Below are 16,479 nucleotides of genomic sequence, written 5' to 3'. Positions count from 1 at the left end.
TTCAAAGAATACATTCTATTTAAATTGCTTTGTAGGAGGGAGCACACTATGAGTTTGTTATATGTGTGCAGTAGGGATCAGTATGGGAAACAGACTGTTAATTTATTACTTGTATATGCCACTGATGGTTAAATAAACATATGCATTTAATGAGTAAATCTGCATTTACTTGTATTTCCTGGTTAACACTGACTTAATGTTAATTTGCGATTCACCTGTTTGGAAAAAATATGGACAGCCATTTTTGCAAGTTGCAACGTCATTCCTAGATTACTCATGTATCTTGAAATGATTATCAATACCTAAATATTTGGTATAAAAATGAAAATAGAAATATAATTACGAAAATAAAACAGATCACCGAAACAAATATATCACACTGTTGTAAAGATGGATTATGAGAAATGGTTTCAATGCGATGAGGATATCTGCTCTAATAAGGCCATTTTAAGAAATGTGCTTAACAGCAAGCTATTCACAATACATGTATCAAAATTAAACTTTGCAATTAGATTGGAATTTTTCATTGAAATGATTCAATATCTTTTGCAATGTGGGTTAAGTTTAAGTGTGTATTAATATGGATTTGATAAACCAATAATTAAATCCTGTTCCATGACCAAAGTTTGCAGTTATGTTGTTGACATCAAACATAATTCAGGAGGAATTATTTATTTAAAGTATTCATTGGAATTACTAAACTGCTCATTGACTTCTGCATTTATACACACTACTTTGGATTATTGTAAATGCATTCAAAGACATTCTGGATTGCATCACTGTATTGTGTCAAGACATTCAAGACAATTCATCCAGAACATTCTGTATGTTTTAACTTGAGAGAGGGCATTTAGGATTATTTGGAATTTAATTCACAAAACTGTAAGTGTCTCTTGAATTTTCACTTTGCACTGTAGTGAAATAAACCACATCTTGATTTTACTTATGTTGGTTTTTCACATTCTTTCTGTTACATATTTTAAGACCTAAAGTCGTAACAGAAGGAAGCATGAATTTTATACTTTTATTTAAAATCAACCTTTCACACACTGATTGTTCTAAAAACATTGAATCCACTTAAAGCTGTACTAATAATCACTCCTGTTAGTTGTGGATGCCAGTGTAATTCCTTAATATCAGTCTGTCCTTGATGGATAAATAGTAACTGGGGTGGAACGTCCGGTTCCAACTCAGAGCCAGAGGATGCGTCTGTATCTTTCTCCACAGCAAGGTCCCAAATCGTAAGCTGGTCATCTGAGCCACATGCTGCAAACACGGAGCTATCTGATGGATGCCACTCCACTGAAGTTATTGAGCCTAAGTGGTGTTTAAGGGAAGCTGCTGGCTTGCCATGCTGCAAAAAAACAAAACAACAGACCTTACTGTTCTGCCATCAACAAAATTTAACCACTGTTACTATTATCAAGCAGAGTCCACTGATTAATTGGACTTTTCATGCCTGAATGATGAAACAAGTATTCCCTATCCTCTAGTAAAACAAAGTATCAGATCTAATATTATCCAAAAGGTAACAGAAAATTTAAAAACTGCTATACTTTTTCTTTGGAACATCAAATGCAAAATGAAAAGAAAATAATGCAAATGAACAAATCTTGCACTTGCAGTCATTTATACCTTTCTGGAGGGCTTTTGAGGACGTCTGTACACTAAGAACTTTTTTGAAATTACAGAAACATTAATTTGGAATTATAGTGAATTTAGACAAGGGCATTTTGGACTGTTCTGCATTAAAGAATATTTTGCAATGACTGTTATTTTATTATTTTCGTGGGTATCAATTTTCATGGTTTTTGTAACAAAAAAAGAAAATTTATACTGGTATTTAAAATTCATGGAGCTGCCTCTGTCAAATATTTAAATATAAAAAAGCATTTTATTTCATGGAGTAACTTCTACAATTACCAAAGTAAAGAATACAAAAGAAGAAAAACATACAACAACAAATGGCAGAAGCTTCAATGGCTTTATCAATAGTACCACCAGCATGTGTACAAATCATAACCAACCAATAACAGCACATATAAAAATCATAACCGACCAATCCCTAACAGCATGTGTACAAATCACAACCAACCAATCCCTAACAGCATTATTGTTTTGTCTGAGTGCTCATGTCAAACTGAGCTCGTATCAAATGTGTACATAAAATTTCATAACCATGCTATTAATAGTGAGGGAAAAGCAGCAATAACAATATGTTCAACACTGATGCTGCACAATTAGACCTCAAGAAATTCACATGAATAATGGTTTAAAAATATTACTTGAATCTAGTCTCAGTGGTGGCAATATTAGAAGTTACATGGGTATTCTTTTCATTTATGCAAAAACAATTAGGAATTTTAAGTTTCATGGCTATCCTTCAAGCAGCTGAAAATTATGAATAACATTTTCCAAATGCCTTTATGTCATATATAATGTAAGAGGCCAACATTGTGTGAACATGCATCAGATTTCATGACCATCTTACCAAATATATCAGAGCAAAGGAATGGTAACAAGAAGTAAAAAAGCAGGAGCTAACATTCAGAAAGAAAAAACATAACACACCACTGCAAAACTAAAGAAATAAAAATATTCACATATGTTCCTATAATAATTTATCTAATTTAGTATACAATTATTTACTACCTGTTTGTTTCAGTGCTCATAAAGTTGCTACAAAGAAGCAGCTGGTTTCAAAATATTACAAAACAGATTGGTCTAACGCGCTTTCGTTACGGATCACTGCCATCTCACCTCTGTCTGCGTAGGTTCGAGTCTCGGATTCGGCCAATGTGGGTATGTGAGAAAGCATGCCAGTAGCTTCTCGAGGGTCGGTGGTTCTTTCTGGGGTTTTCCCGGGTTCCTCCTCCACCATTAATACTGGCCGCCATGTATAGCCTATCGTGTGCTGAAAAATGGCGTTAAACCCTACAACAACTACAAAACAGGACACTAAACTTTACAGCATATTTAATTCTTTAAAGTCATTGTCCACATAAAAAATTTGATTTGGTACTCACAGTTCAGCTTTCTTTGCTGATTTTCTTCCAGCCTCGAATAAGAAAAGTACATATTATCACACAAAAAAATATATATGTACTTCAGTTTTCCCTGGAACTGTCTTAGGTACCAGACTTTGATGACCCCATCAAATCACAAAAAGAACAAATATATCTACTTCACACAGCTTTCCCTGGAACTGTCTTAGGTCCCAGGCTTTGAGGACCCCATCAAATCACAAAAAGAACAAATATATCTACTTCACACAGCTTTACCTGGAACTGTCTAAGGTCCCAGACTTTGAGGACCCCATCATCCCCACCAGATAGAATGAAGGGTTCATTTCTGTTCCAGTGAATAACATTGATATCTCTGTCATGGGCCTCTTGTGCAGTTAGCATGCAGGCTTTGTGAGGCTCAGCTCTGGCATCCCATATCCTTATGCTCTTATCCACTGAGCAGGAGGAAAATACCTGTAATAATCATAATAATAATAGCACTGTTGACAATAGGAGAGTGTAGTTTTGTACAGGAAAGAGGTAGGTGACAACTATGTTGCAAACAACACAGATCCTGATTTGCCATAGTATAAAGACCCAGTTCTGTTGGCGGATTATGTGATGGCAGATCTGGGTCTGTGCAGTTTGCAACTGGACTAATCTTATAAGGGAATATATATGGTAATAATAATAACAACAACTGATGTCTGATGCTGGTTGTTGACAGTAGGAGAGTGTAGTTTTGTACAAGAAAGAGCTAAGTGACAATTGTGATATTGTAAATGAGTTAAGTTACAGTTGTAAAGGAAGAAACTACTGATGACACAGAAAATTGATGATCACTAAAGCTTGGTGAAGTCTCTTGAATGTCAAGCTGCATACAAAATGTGGGTCCAACATTCTGCAGCTTTCTGTTTTTTTTTTTAATATTAAAAATCCAATAATAATTAATGGAAACAAATGTGTGTAGTCCCAATATAACTCCATGATAGTATGATGCAGATCAAACAATGGAAAATAAAATCAAGCTAAGGTGTCATCAACATTAGGTTGTATACCAAATCGGATTGAAATCCAACAGTTATTACAAAAGAAACGAATGTCAATCAGTCTATCAGGGGCCATAAGTCTGCATAAACAACACCTACAATGTAACAGCTGATTTCCTAATAATATCAATTTGCCTACTAAATGTTTATAAAATCCAATAAAGAAGTCACTGTGCAGAAAGTGGGCAGGTCTGATGATCATGGGCTGCAACTCTGGTAAATGATGAAGAATGCTGAAAATTGAACTAATCCAAAGGTTTCACCAAACCTCAAGCTGCACAAAATCTGGACATATTCCAATTTATATTAACCGAGTTATTGTGCAGAAATGAAGTTTGGTAAATTAATTGGTTTTTAGCAGCACTTTCTGGAGGTGAATGGGCACAATATCCTGGAGCTACAACTTTTATAAAAGAGGATGTAGAATGGTAACAATTAAACTCAGGTCAAATGAAATGAATATCAAGCAGTCTACCAGATTTGGTTGCATTCCAATAAAAACTAAAAGCGCTGCTAAGAAGAAATGAAAGCAGATTGGTCATTTGTTCAGAAGCTACAACTACAGTGAATGACGATGTACCATACTGACAAATTTAGACAACGGCTCATCAATATACAGGTGCCCATACAATTGAAATCAAATTATTAGAACAAAAGTAAATGGGGTAAATCTGCATCACTATGACAATAAACATTCAGTCTCAAGAAAATTAAGCTGCGTGCCAAATTTGGTTGAAAGCCAATAATATTTAAGACTTATCATGTATAAAAATGGTCTGTCTGACAATCAGGAGCTATAACTATGACACAGATCAATGACAACTGAACTCAGCCAAGGAGTTATAAAAATGAAGCAGAATGCCAAATTTGCGCTGAAGTCTAATATCAACTAGGATCCATTATGGACTGTAACATTTAGTCAAAATTACTTCTATCTCCAGCCAGAATAGGGTTAAAGTGTCAGAATTAAGAGGTAAACGAGGAATAGCAAAAATTTCATAATTTTTGTGTCTGTTTTTGAATAATATCATGTCAAATGATTAAAATACCGATTAAATACAATTAAAACTTAAAAGAGAGAGTGTGTGTATGTGTGTGTGAGAGAGAGAGAGCGAGAATGATGATAATGATGTAAATACTTACCTGTGGCTAGTGAGTTGCTTTACTTTCAGGACAGAATCTACCCTTGTCCATGTAAGAAAATTCCATCCTCCCATTAGACAGAATGTTCCAGAAGTTGAAATGTGAAAAGAAAACAGACTCAGTTTATCCCGAAAATGTCAGAGGACCATGTGCAGTAGCTGTCCACTTTCTGGGACACAATCTGCTTGTGGCATATCAGAGCGGAGTGGGAGGAGTGAGACTGGTTATAATGACAGGTAAGTATTACATCATCAAAATTAACAAAATTAGTTCTGCTCCATTTTATTATCCCTGATACACTGCATGTCACTATTGTGTTGTTGGATTAGTCAGTGCAGAGGGTGGCTGATGGCCTCAACAACTGGCATGAAAAAAGATATATTCAAACTTACAAGAGGAATGTGCATAAGTGTTAAGTTGGTATAAACTTGCCACTTCTTGTACTATGACTGTTAGCCCAAAGAAAATATGCCTTTGCTCTGGTGTGCCAAAGACTGAAGGTTGAAGGAGGGTAAAGTAATGTGTGACTGCCAAAACATGGTTTTCATAATAACCTCAAATCAAGAAGTTAGCCAGGCCCATGAGGTAGCAACAGCCTGGACCTTGTGGACTTTAATCTTCATGAATGAAAAGTCCCTTTTGATCTTGAGAACAATCCACTTAAAAATAGTGGACTATGAAAATATTGACAGAGCCATTAAAAGGGAGGAAAAGTTTTTGCTACCATTCCTTTTCCCTTTGAGGTGGGCAAATAGAACAGCAAAGGCTAACATGGCATGAAGCAATTTTGATCATCCTCAGCATAGATACAACAAAGACTGTGAATCTTTACAGGGACTGGAACTACTGAAGGAAGCAAGGTTTTTGCTTTAAAGAAAAATGGCTGAAAAGTGAGAGAAAAACAACTCATAACTGATACCGAACTATAAACCTGTTCCTATGGCCAGGGCATGAAGCTCACTCTTTCGTCTTGCAGATGCCAAGGAGAGCAGAAAAGGGTAAGGTTCTCTAATAATGCTGGTTCACAGTTGGACTTAACAAGGTGGGCAAATAGAACAGCAAAGGCTAACATGGCATGAAGCAATTTTGATCATCCTCAGCATAGATACAACAAAGACTGTGAATCTTTACAGGGACTGGAACTACTGAAGGAAGCAAGGTTTTTGCTTTAAAGAAAAATGGCTGAAAAGTGAGAGAAAAAACAACTCATAACTGATACCGAACTATAAACCTGTTCCTATGGCCAGGGCATGAAGCTCACTCTTTCGTCTTGCAGATGCCAAGGAGAGCAGAAAAGGGTAAGGTTCTCTAATAATGCTGGTTCACAGTTGGGCTTAACAAAGACAAAAATGTACAAGAGATTCCATCTTGGTATTATTAAGCAAGACATCAGTCATTGCACTTCAAAATACCTGATAAGATCAGATATATAAGGATATGAATGCAGATCATATCCTGGTCTCAACGATGCAATGGGCAACCTTACTCAAAACCTTATCTTGGCAGATATATCACTTCAGCTGAGCTAAGCATGAGCCACCAATGTGTTGTCAGAAGAGACAATCATACCAAAATGACTTTCTTGGTTAACACAACTCTGTAAAGCTAAACGGACTGCCCTCATTCCCAGATTGTTTATGTGGAAGGTAATTTCTTCCAGGGATCACAAAGCCTAAAGTAGTTCTTTGGGCTCCAAGAAAGCAACCCATCCCTAAATCTGACATGTAAATGAACAGGCAAGAGTGTAGTCTGGGACCATGGATAGGAATTTCGGCCATAAACTAGTCTTGATTTGCCCACCAACTCAAGTGATGATGAAATTCTGATCTGAAGCTGTTAAGACATCCCTGTGCAGTTTTCAGTTTGCTGGATGGGGAAACTGGATGAGGATTCAAGTGCATTCTTTGAAGAGGAACCAGTTCTGCAAAGTTCTGGCTTGCAGCACATCCAAAGGCAATTACAGAATTCAGTTTAGAAGGACAAACATTATTCCCTTGATAGTGAGGAGATTCATCCACAAGTGTATGAAATCCTGAGATGGAAATAGCTCTAATTTCTACACATTTCAATGTGTCCTAGCTGAGTAATTATTGACCAAAAGTGGGAAAGTCCCATTGTAAGGAACTCTAAGAAGCCACTGTGTCTCAACCAGTCATCAAAATAATGTAGGATAGGGATTCACAATGATCGTAGGTGAACAGCAACTACTTCCATCATTCCGGTATAGGCTTTGGATGCAAAGCCAAGACCAAACAGCAGAGTAATGAATTGGAAACCTTCCTGGTCAAGACAATACCAGAGGTACTTGGGATATGAAAGTATGCATCCTGAAGTTCAGTGAAGACTGTCCAGTCACTAGGCCTTATGACATTTTTGACTGAGCTGTAGTCTCCATTCTGAATTCTTCCTAAACAAACTTTTATGGCAGAAAGATTGATAATTAGCCATAACCTTCTTCCCTTTTCAGACACCAGGAAAATCTGGGAGCAGAAGGTTGGAGACTGGTCACTTAACACCCTTTCTACTGCATCTCTGTCAAAGGGTCTTACATTTTTCTGTTGAGAATGACCCCACATTCTTGTAGGATTAACAGACATGATTTTGGACTTCCATAAAATAAGCTGAAATTTTTTAAAGGGGGTTTGGGGGACCTTCCCCAACAGGGTCTCGAGGGGCAGTGTGCCCAATCTGGTGGTCAATGGGGATGATAGCCCCTGGCCAAAAACACATTCTACACTCAAAGCTGTTCCTGGTGCAACTTATGATCATAAAATAAACCAAAAAAATCATTTAAAAAACTAATAAACTTACCAAAAATGTTCAACTTGACTTCAATAATTTCACCATATTTAGTCACATGAATTGTTCTCCAATATATTGATGCTGAAGTTACTGTATGTTCATGTCAGTGTTCACAACATAATTAAGTCACAATAATTTGTCAATTTTTGCAGCATATGTTATACTTCTCACTTTTCATATCAAATCTGTAAAATAAACACCCAAGTACATCAACTATATACAAATATTCCCATACATTCATTACTCTTTTTCTCCAATGGATACAACCTGTTGATATGCCAGTCTAGCTATATTTTGCGGCTTTGGCAAAGATTTCTTTAGCCTTCCTTTTTGTCACCACTGACTTTTTTGGCTCAATGTGCAATCGTTTCTTTTCTTTTCAAGTTGGCGCTTGTATTGGTGACATGCAGTGTGCATATTCTGACAGAGGGCTACATCTGTTCTTTCATGCAAGAAATCTTTCTTTCTATAGTAATTAACTGCATTTTCCAAATGCGTTCTGAGATTCAATTTTTCTGTATGCAGCTTCTGTTGTAAGTGCTGTTCCAAACTCTTCCAACCACGATTACTGTAATTCAGATCTTTCTTGCAGAGGTCACAAAATGCCAGTCCTCTAGCATTCAGTTTTCTTATAAACTAAATTTCCGTCGACTTTTCGCTCCAGCCATTCCCATTTTCATACATTTTTTAAACCTTTATCTAAACTTTTTGTGTCATGGTCTCTCTCAACAACTTGGGACGCCATGTGTTGCAAGCATGCTTTTTCTTTCCAGTGCCATCAGCTTCCATTACACGAAGATTCAATGGATGAATTTAAACCTTTGACCAATCAGAATACTCTTTATGAGAGTCATGAGCTAACTAATATATGGAACAAATAATTTACAATTGATGATACAAAAAATGGACTATATCAAGAAAAATCTGATTCAAGTCAGAAGAAAAGCTGAATTCAGCTTTCAAATGGAGAAAAATCATTTCTGGATTGACAAATACTCTTCTCCACCGAAGAGCTAATCTTTGTCTTGGCCTCTAAGAGCCCAGTGACAGATCCCATATCCTCCTGGGATCTAGGAGTTTTCTTCTTCTTCTGAGTCCCGAGGGGCTCAGAGAAGGATCCCATATGCACTTCTGCATATGGGGAAAGACAGGGTCTGTCTTCTTTCCAGTTTTGAACTCATCTGATGGGAGGATGAAATTTTCCTATACTGACTAGGGTAATTTCCATCCCAGAAACTAAAGCAATCCAACAGTAACAACTAATGCATCACTGATATTAAAATTGAATTTTTCGTTACTTTTTTTCAAAGACTACATGTGAATATTGTGAGTGAATTCCATAAATAGCATGTAATTTTTGGCATTTATGATCATCAAATTAGCACCTATATTGACTATTGGTTCAGGGAATGGTGTGAAATCAAGGCATGGTGAAGAGAAATTGACTTTTGAGCATGTTAAGGCTAAGTGTGAGACTCAAGGGTGACTATTTTGCCCTAATATTCCCCATGTATGGACACTGAATAACAAGGTGCATACTCATAAAAACAAATCCCCATGCCAACAGAAGCACATCTGGAGTAGCTGACAGTCTATAAATTGGTAGAGTAAGACAACGTGCAGATTGGTGGAGTAAAATACCTGTGTCACACATACTGAAAATCACATGACGCACTGACCTACAATGGCCAACTTACTCTCCTTGAGATGCATCTACAAGCTAATATTCACATGAATAGGTGAAATAGGGTCCAAGATATTGAGGGTGTAATGAACAGATAGCCAAAGATAAAAAGGTGATTCAAGTGCAAAAAGTAGGTTACAGTAACCTAGTTTTGGTATGGTCAAGTTACCTCCTTGAGATAACACTATGGTCGCATTACACTCCTCGAGATACCTCTTTGGTTGAGTTAACCTCCTTAAGATAACTCTGTGGTTGAGTTACCCTCCTCGAGATACCTCTGAGGTTGAGTTCACCTCCTCAAGATACCTCTGTGGTTGAGTTACCCTCCTCGAGATACCTGTGGTCAAGTTACCCTCCTTGAGATACCTCTGTAGTTGAGTTACCCTCCTTGATATACCTCTGTGGTTGAGTTACCCTCCTTGAGATACCTCTGTAGTCGAGTTACCCTCCTTGAGATACATCTGTGGTTGAGTTACCCTCCTCAAGATATCTCTGTGGTAGAGTTACCCTCCTTGAGATATTGCCACATGCAAATTTTGCTGTAACAGTTCAATATAGTGAGCCAAAAGTTGGACCAAAGTAACCTAGTATTGGTATGGCTGAGTTACTATTCCTGAGATGCGTCTCCATACCGATTTGCATAAATGCTGGCAAAACAGTCTGAAATTGAGGGGGTAAGAAAATATTGCCAGGGTAACATGCAAATGAAGACACAATGGAGTGATTGTATGAAAAAGTGGACAAAATACTGTATCTCCACCCTTTGCTGATGACAAAATCATTAAGGCTTTATTCTGCAGAAAAAAAACTAGATGGATATATAGACACAATTTAATATAAGCTCACTTTCAATAAAAATGATGAAATAATAATAATAATAATAATAATAATAATAATAATAATAATATATAGAAAGCTCAATGAATTACCATTTTAAACACCTCATACTAACTTTAGTACCCCTAACCTCCTTTGTCAGTGGGTTACTTAAGTGATCCTTCAATTAATGGCACACCCAGGTGTTCTTTTTTGCAAAATAAATGCAATCCATTGCTATGCACATTGTATAATGACAGATACACCACTTTATCCTTTTGAACCCTTCTACTAAACACCCTGCCCATGATCCATGGCCATACCAATGTTAACAGAGACATGGTGGTTTACTGAGATACTTTATAATAAGGTATACACAAATTTATCCACTGAAACCCTTCTACCACCCACTTTGTCCTAGATCTCCACACTGCTCTGGATAGTGATTCAGGTTTCTTAACCAAAACCCCATTGCATCTTCCTACTTTACTTAAATAGGTAAACCATGGTATGAAAATATTGAAAATGATGGCGATGAATAAGGATGATGACTAACATCACCATCAACAACATAATATCCATTACAGTGTTCATCATCATCTTCATAAAAAATATTGGATCAACTAAAGAACATGTTCACAGAGTGATAAAACATTAAGACTGAATCAGTTTATTAGTGTTGCCAGTAGCTAATCACTGGCAGAGCTGAAAACTGGGATGTTATTAAATATGCAAAATTGTGTGAATTAGGTATTCTTCTTATAACTAACCTAACTAATCATTGCATAATACTCTGGCTTTGTCCGTTAAATTGGTTTTATGTTATATCCTCAATCAAGGTAAAGGTGATTGTTAAGTATCCAGTACAAATACAGCAAATTACTAAGAAATGGGAAGAAATGCAGTGAAAGGATGGAAAACTCCCACTTAGGTTTAAAACTGCTGGTTCGTGACCTATTTTATGCATCACACCTTTTCATTTCATTCCTGACCCCAACCTTTGCCTAAGAAATGCACAATGAACACAGGATAAAGATGTCAAAAATATGTTTCCTAACTTTGGTATCCTTATTAAAAAATGAAGAATCCCAACATTTGCTATTTAATTCATGGAATTGCAAATTCTACTAACAAGTTCAGTTTCTCCAATCATATTCATATCCATATAAAAATCTTAACAAGTAGCAAAAATTATTCTTGCTGCAAAAAAATTCACATGACTTAGCCATCTGAAAAACAGAAATTTTTAACCACCAATGAATAAAGTCCCCATTCTTACATTTGCTTCATTAGGTGACCACTGTATGTCTTCAACTGAGGAGGTATGACCTGTGTATGGCCGCTGATCCACAGTCCAAGTTCCACCCTCTCGTGGATTCCAAATGTGGATATTCTTCTTACAGTCTCCAGTTGCTAAACGACCTTTAACATAAGTTGAATTAAAACAGTCTGAGATCCTGTAATTCACTGAGTACATTTAATCCCTCTAAAAGATTCAAATAATCTATAAAAAATTCAATAATGACTTATCCAATCAATATGTTCATTATTTTTTTTCTGCAAGATGTAGCTTTTTGGGAGGTGTAAAATAAATTTTAATTTTTCAATATTTACCCATCACTATTGGGCTGCTTTACTTTTTTGTGCTGACAAATCTTGTTTGTTCGATGTGAATATATTCTCCCAGAGTGGAGAATTGTTAATAAAACATGGTCCACTTGTGCACCTCGCATGCCCATGTGCAGAATAGTCATCTTTTTCACAGATAATAATTATGCCAAGACATCAGAGCTTCGTGTAAGTAGGGCATTCAGCAACAGTGATCGACAAGTATTGCATAAACAAATTTAGTTTTACATCCATCAAAACCCCCTACACTTTAATAATAGCAACTAACCTGTCACTATTGCTAGCTGATATTGTCAGATGGTAGGCTGATGTGTTAAACTGGCCAAAACAGAGAAAAAATGAAATGTAATCACCATCTGAGGGAGGGATCCACTTTAGTGAATGTTGGTGTCTCGCTGGGTCACAGGGTGGGACATGACTATGGCATCCTAGAGAAATATATGCCTGCACTTGTAGTGCTAATGAGCACAGGGAGGAGGACATTGTAGCATGGGATCATCAAAAAATGACTTGAACCTCATGGGTTTTTAGTTTCTTAAAAGGTCCCTTTCAGTAAGGGATTTATAAGTTCTTTGATTGTGGTAACAATTTACTTGGAGATAGTGGAAGCTGCATTTAATGGAGCTCTTAAAGAGATCAACAAGGTGTGAATCAGAACTGATTGCCATGATCTGCAAAAATTTAAGTCTGTTGGAAATGGCAGTTCTATAGCTACTGACAGCTGATAGTGGACACTGTTTGGTATCAAAATGGAACAAAAAGAAATCAGCAACAGAGTTACAGAAAGGCAGCTAGGATCAACATATTTTCTACTGCACCAATTACAGAAGATTCCCCACCAGGCATCAGAGATAGAAGCTCTCTTGGCCTGAATAATATAACTGGCATCTACTGTCAAACTGAAAACTTGATCTGGCAGATAGAAGGCTTGAGAAGAGAAAAGCGAAGACATGTTTAATGTGTGCAACAGAAGACTCCCTTTATGAGTAGAGACCTAGGTTGATCTGCCAACAGGTCCTAAAGACTGCTGAACTACAATCATGAGTATCACATTACAATTATGAGAATGATATGGGCAGAGAAAGTTCTGCAGAACTTGAGATAACAGCTGGAATGGGGGAAGGTATGTGAACAGAGATGATCCCAGTGGAAGCTGGATGTATCAGTGCCAATGCTCTCTGGTCTGGAGTTTGAGAAATATAAATGGGAAGTCTGTTTTTTTCAGCCTGGCCATAAACAAGTTCAACAGAGGCTTTCTCTATAGTGAGAAACGGGACTATATTAAGGAGTGATGAAGAGACAATTCAATGAGGACCATTTTGCTTCTCCAAAATATCTTTTTATGAGGAATGTGGCTGGCTTGGAGAGTAGTCTCTTCTGAGACACCCAGGAATGTGGGTTTCCAACCTCCACACAAAAGAGAAGGAGTCTCTGAGCCTCAATGGTGTTGGAGATATGCTACAATGTACATGTTGTTAGCTGGAGATTGATCATTCAGGACCCTCTCAACTGTGCAAAAAGGGTGTGCACCTCTTCTCTTAATTTCACCATTTGAGGTTGTGCATTAGACAGTGGCTGCAACTGTCTAAAAAAATTCTGGGGATGGCTCCTAGGGAGGGGGTCATTTAAATTAGAACACTCCTTAGTCAACTGCAATATGCCAGGCACAGATGTGAAGGGTCTATGGTGATGATCCTTCCAGTCTTGTGAAACCATGGTAGGAATAAGTCCTCTGAATAGGGACTCATCTTAAAATGGTCAAGACTTTTGAGGTGTCCAGCATTATGTCACAGTTGATGAGCAGCAGTTTTGCTGATAAAGTATTCGCAACTGAAAGTGGCTGCCAAGATGTCTGTGCCACAGCTTCCAGCACATGTTGTAATGCACCTGGGTTCAGAGCCTCCTTTAGCATAAAAAAACAAAGTAGCTGAAAAAAGCTTCAATTGTTGTAATGTGAAGGCATACCCAGTCACCAGTAGAAATTCCCACATGGGATGCACCTGCATCACGTGGGGGAGGTATAATGGGTCACTTCAGGAAATGAACCCAGTAACTTGAGGCAGAGACTATAGGTCTCAAGGTAGAGGGAGGAATGGACCACCCTCTACACTGCCCAGTGTTTTCCTGGCCTGATAAAAACATCTGTTATATTTTCTCAATCACAGAGGAATGTGAAAGAAGCAGGAGATATGTTGCTGGTTAAGTTATGGTGATTACAACAGGTCTCCTGCATTTTAATGCAGATCCCTAATCAGGATGCAGAAATTAAGGCAGGCGACCATGACAATGTGGCAAAATAACTCTGCTAAAGGAAGACAGGGAATTTGGCAATCAAACAGCCAAAGTCTCATCAACACAAACTTGGTTGAAATTCAATAATAATTAAGGGAATTACTTTGTGGAAACAAAAGTGGAATAGATAGATGGAAGACTGAAGGACTGATGAACAAGCCCAATTTTATGTCCCCATTTTCTACAAAAGTGGGGAAAAATAGCCAACAGTTCAGTATTACACAGTGAAAACAGAAATAGTATGCAACACATGGGGTGAACAATTAATTTCATATTAACCCCAAAAATAAAATGAATCTATCAAAATGATGAACATCTAAAATTCTTGACTATCAAGAAAATAAAGTAGCATTCTTTAAGAGAAATTATCTTAAGTTGTGAAAATGATTTTCAATTCAAGAGAAATATAAAAATTTAAAGACAAATCTTAATATCAGCTTCTTATTTGTAAATTATATGCCATGACTGGCCAGGGGAAAGGGGGGGGAGAGAGGAGATTCATGTGCAAAATTACTTTAAAAAAAAGCTGTGTCTCACTGAAATAGACTCAACAAAAACAGTTTCATACCCTCTAATTCCCTCAGTCTGTATTTTCTCTACAAAATATCTAAAATGCTTTTCAGCAATTTTTCCATTATGGCTTGTAAATTTAATAATAATGCAACCTGTAAGATTTTATTGATTTATTTTCACCTTTAATTAATAATTATCATAGTAGTCATTAATAACCTAAGTAATTCAGTTTTAAATTTTACCAGTCAGTCTTATAATTAAAGGAAATGAAAAAAAATTGGCAAAGAGATGGAGATGCAGATAAGTAAAAGAGTAGATGTAGGAATGAATGATACAAAAATAGAGACAAATTGGAGAATTATAATTATGTTTTTTGTTGTAAAACATTTCTTTGATAATGTTTATCTGATCACAATACTTTGGGGCTTTTACCACCACCCTGCAAATCAATCCCCACCACCCCAGCTAAATTAATACCTACTGAAGATAAAAGCTGTCTGCCAAAATAAGTGACAGAGTGATCAAGTAAGCAGTATCAAAGAAACAAATTTTACTTTAAACATTGGTTTCATCCTCAAATACATTACCCAATCATAATACCTTAGGGGAATAAGTAAGAAGAGGAGGGAGTTACATCCCCTTATCCTGGAGAGGCTATTGCTGGTCCTTTACTGATAACCTTTTATTATGACTGCAGCTAACGATTTCTCTTCAAAGAGCCAAGGAAAATTTGCTATTTGCGGTATTGATGTGTTCATGTTCACACCATTGTAAGAAAATTCTCTACTTCCCCTCAATGCTTTCAAAGTGGAGGGTTCTCTCACAACAACTATTCTCTCTAACAATGATCGTGAGAACTGTTCATTCTTGATGGCTTGTTTAATATGATCCAGATCTGCTGGTTCAACAGCTCTGGAATCGGATGAAACACGTCACCATGGTTACTTGACCAGATGGGAAATATTTCCATTTCCTTGGGATTTCCACTGCCAGGCTTATAAAATAATTTGTCCATGAATTCTCCAACTTGTGGAGAACAATCAGGATGAGGCAACACTTGGATCCTCTTGCTGTTTGCAGCACCTTCGGAATCAGAAGTCTTAAAGTGTCAGTATATACATCTAAGCTGTTCCAAGCCATGGAAATAGTGCTGTTGTCCAGACCTTCGGATCTGGGACTATTTAGATGAAGGTTGGGAGGTTTGCACTTATCACGAATAATAATGCCGAGGTCTAGAATTTGTTTACCACTTGCCTTTAAGATAATTCACTGTAGTGGATTTGTCAGATAAGATGAAAATGCCATGTCCATGTAGCTTCTCCTGCCACAAATGTTATGCTTTCAATATGGCTTTCATCTCTTCAATAACAATTAGCAACTGACAACCATGAGTGAACCTCTATCAACAATTATGCATGTAAAATATTTTCTCTATCTTTATGCTTAATGTTGCAACTGGATCAGACAAAATAATTTTAGTATTTGATAAAGAATGACAATCTCTGGGGCATACTCGTTCTGCAAATATCCTAGAGATGTTCTTGTA

The 16,479-nt window shown here is 36.9% G+C and overlaps 1 protein-coding gene across 1 annotated transcript in view; it reads right to left on the bottom strand.

Annotated features, from left to right (window-relative positions):
- Positions 1 to 1,010: 1,010 nt before the first annotated feature.
- Positions 1,011 to 16,479, bottom strand: part of LOC149805870 (glutamate-rich WD repeat-containing protein 1-like) — a 29,874-nt gene continuing 14,405 nt past the window's right edge. The window contains exons 4-6 of the mRNA XM_089950598.1: positions 11,779 to 11,921; positions 3,282 to 3,479; positions 1,011 to 1,354 (exon numbers count right to left, since the gene is read on the bottom strand). Coding sequence (XP_089806724.1) covers positions 1,043 to 1,354; positions 3,282 to 3,479; positions 11,779 to 11,921 — 653 coding nt within the window. The 3' untranslated portion in view covers positions 1,011 to 1,042. The remainder of the gene's footprint in view (positions 1,355 to 3,281; positions 3,480 to 11,778; positions 11,922 to 16,479) is intronic.

Source organism: Sinohyriopsis cumingii, chromosome 2 (assembly GCF_028554795.1).
Source record: "Sinohyriopsis cumingii isolate HCF-2022 chromosome 2, ASM2855479v2, whole genome shotgun sequence".
Taxonomy (NCBI): domain Eukaryota; kingdom Metazoa; phylum Mollusca; class Bivalvia; order Unionida; family Unionidae; genus Sinohyriopsis; species Sinohyriopsis cumingii.
This window is presented reverse-complemented; position numbering and strand designations above follow the sequence as displayed.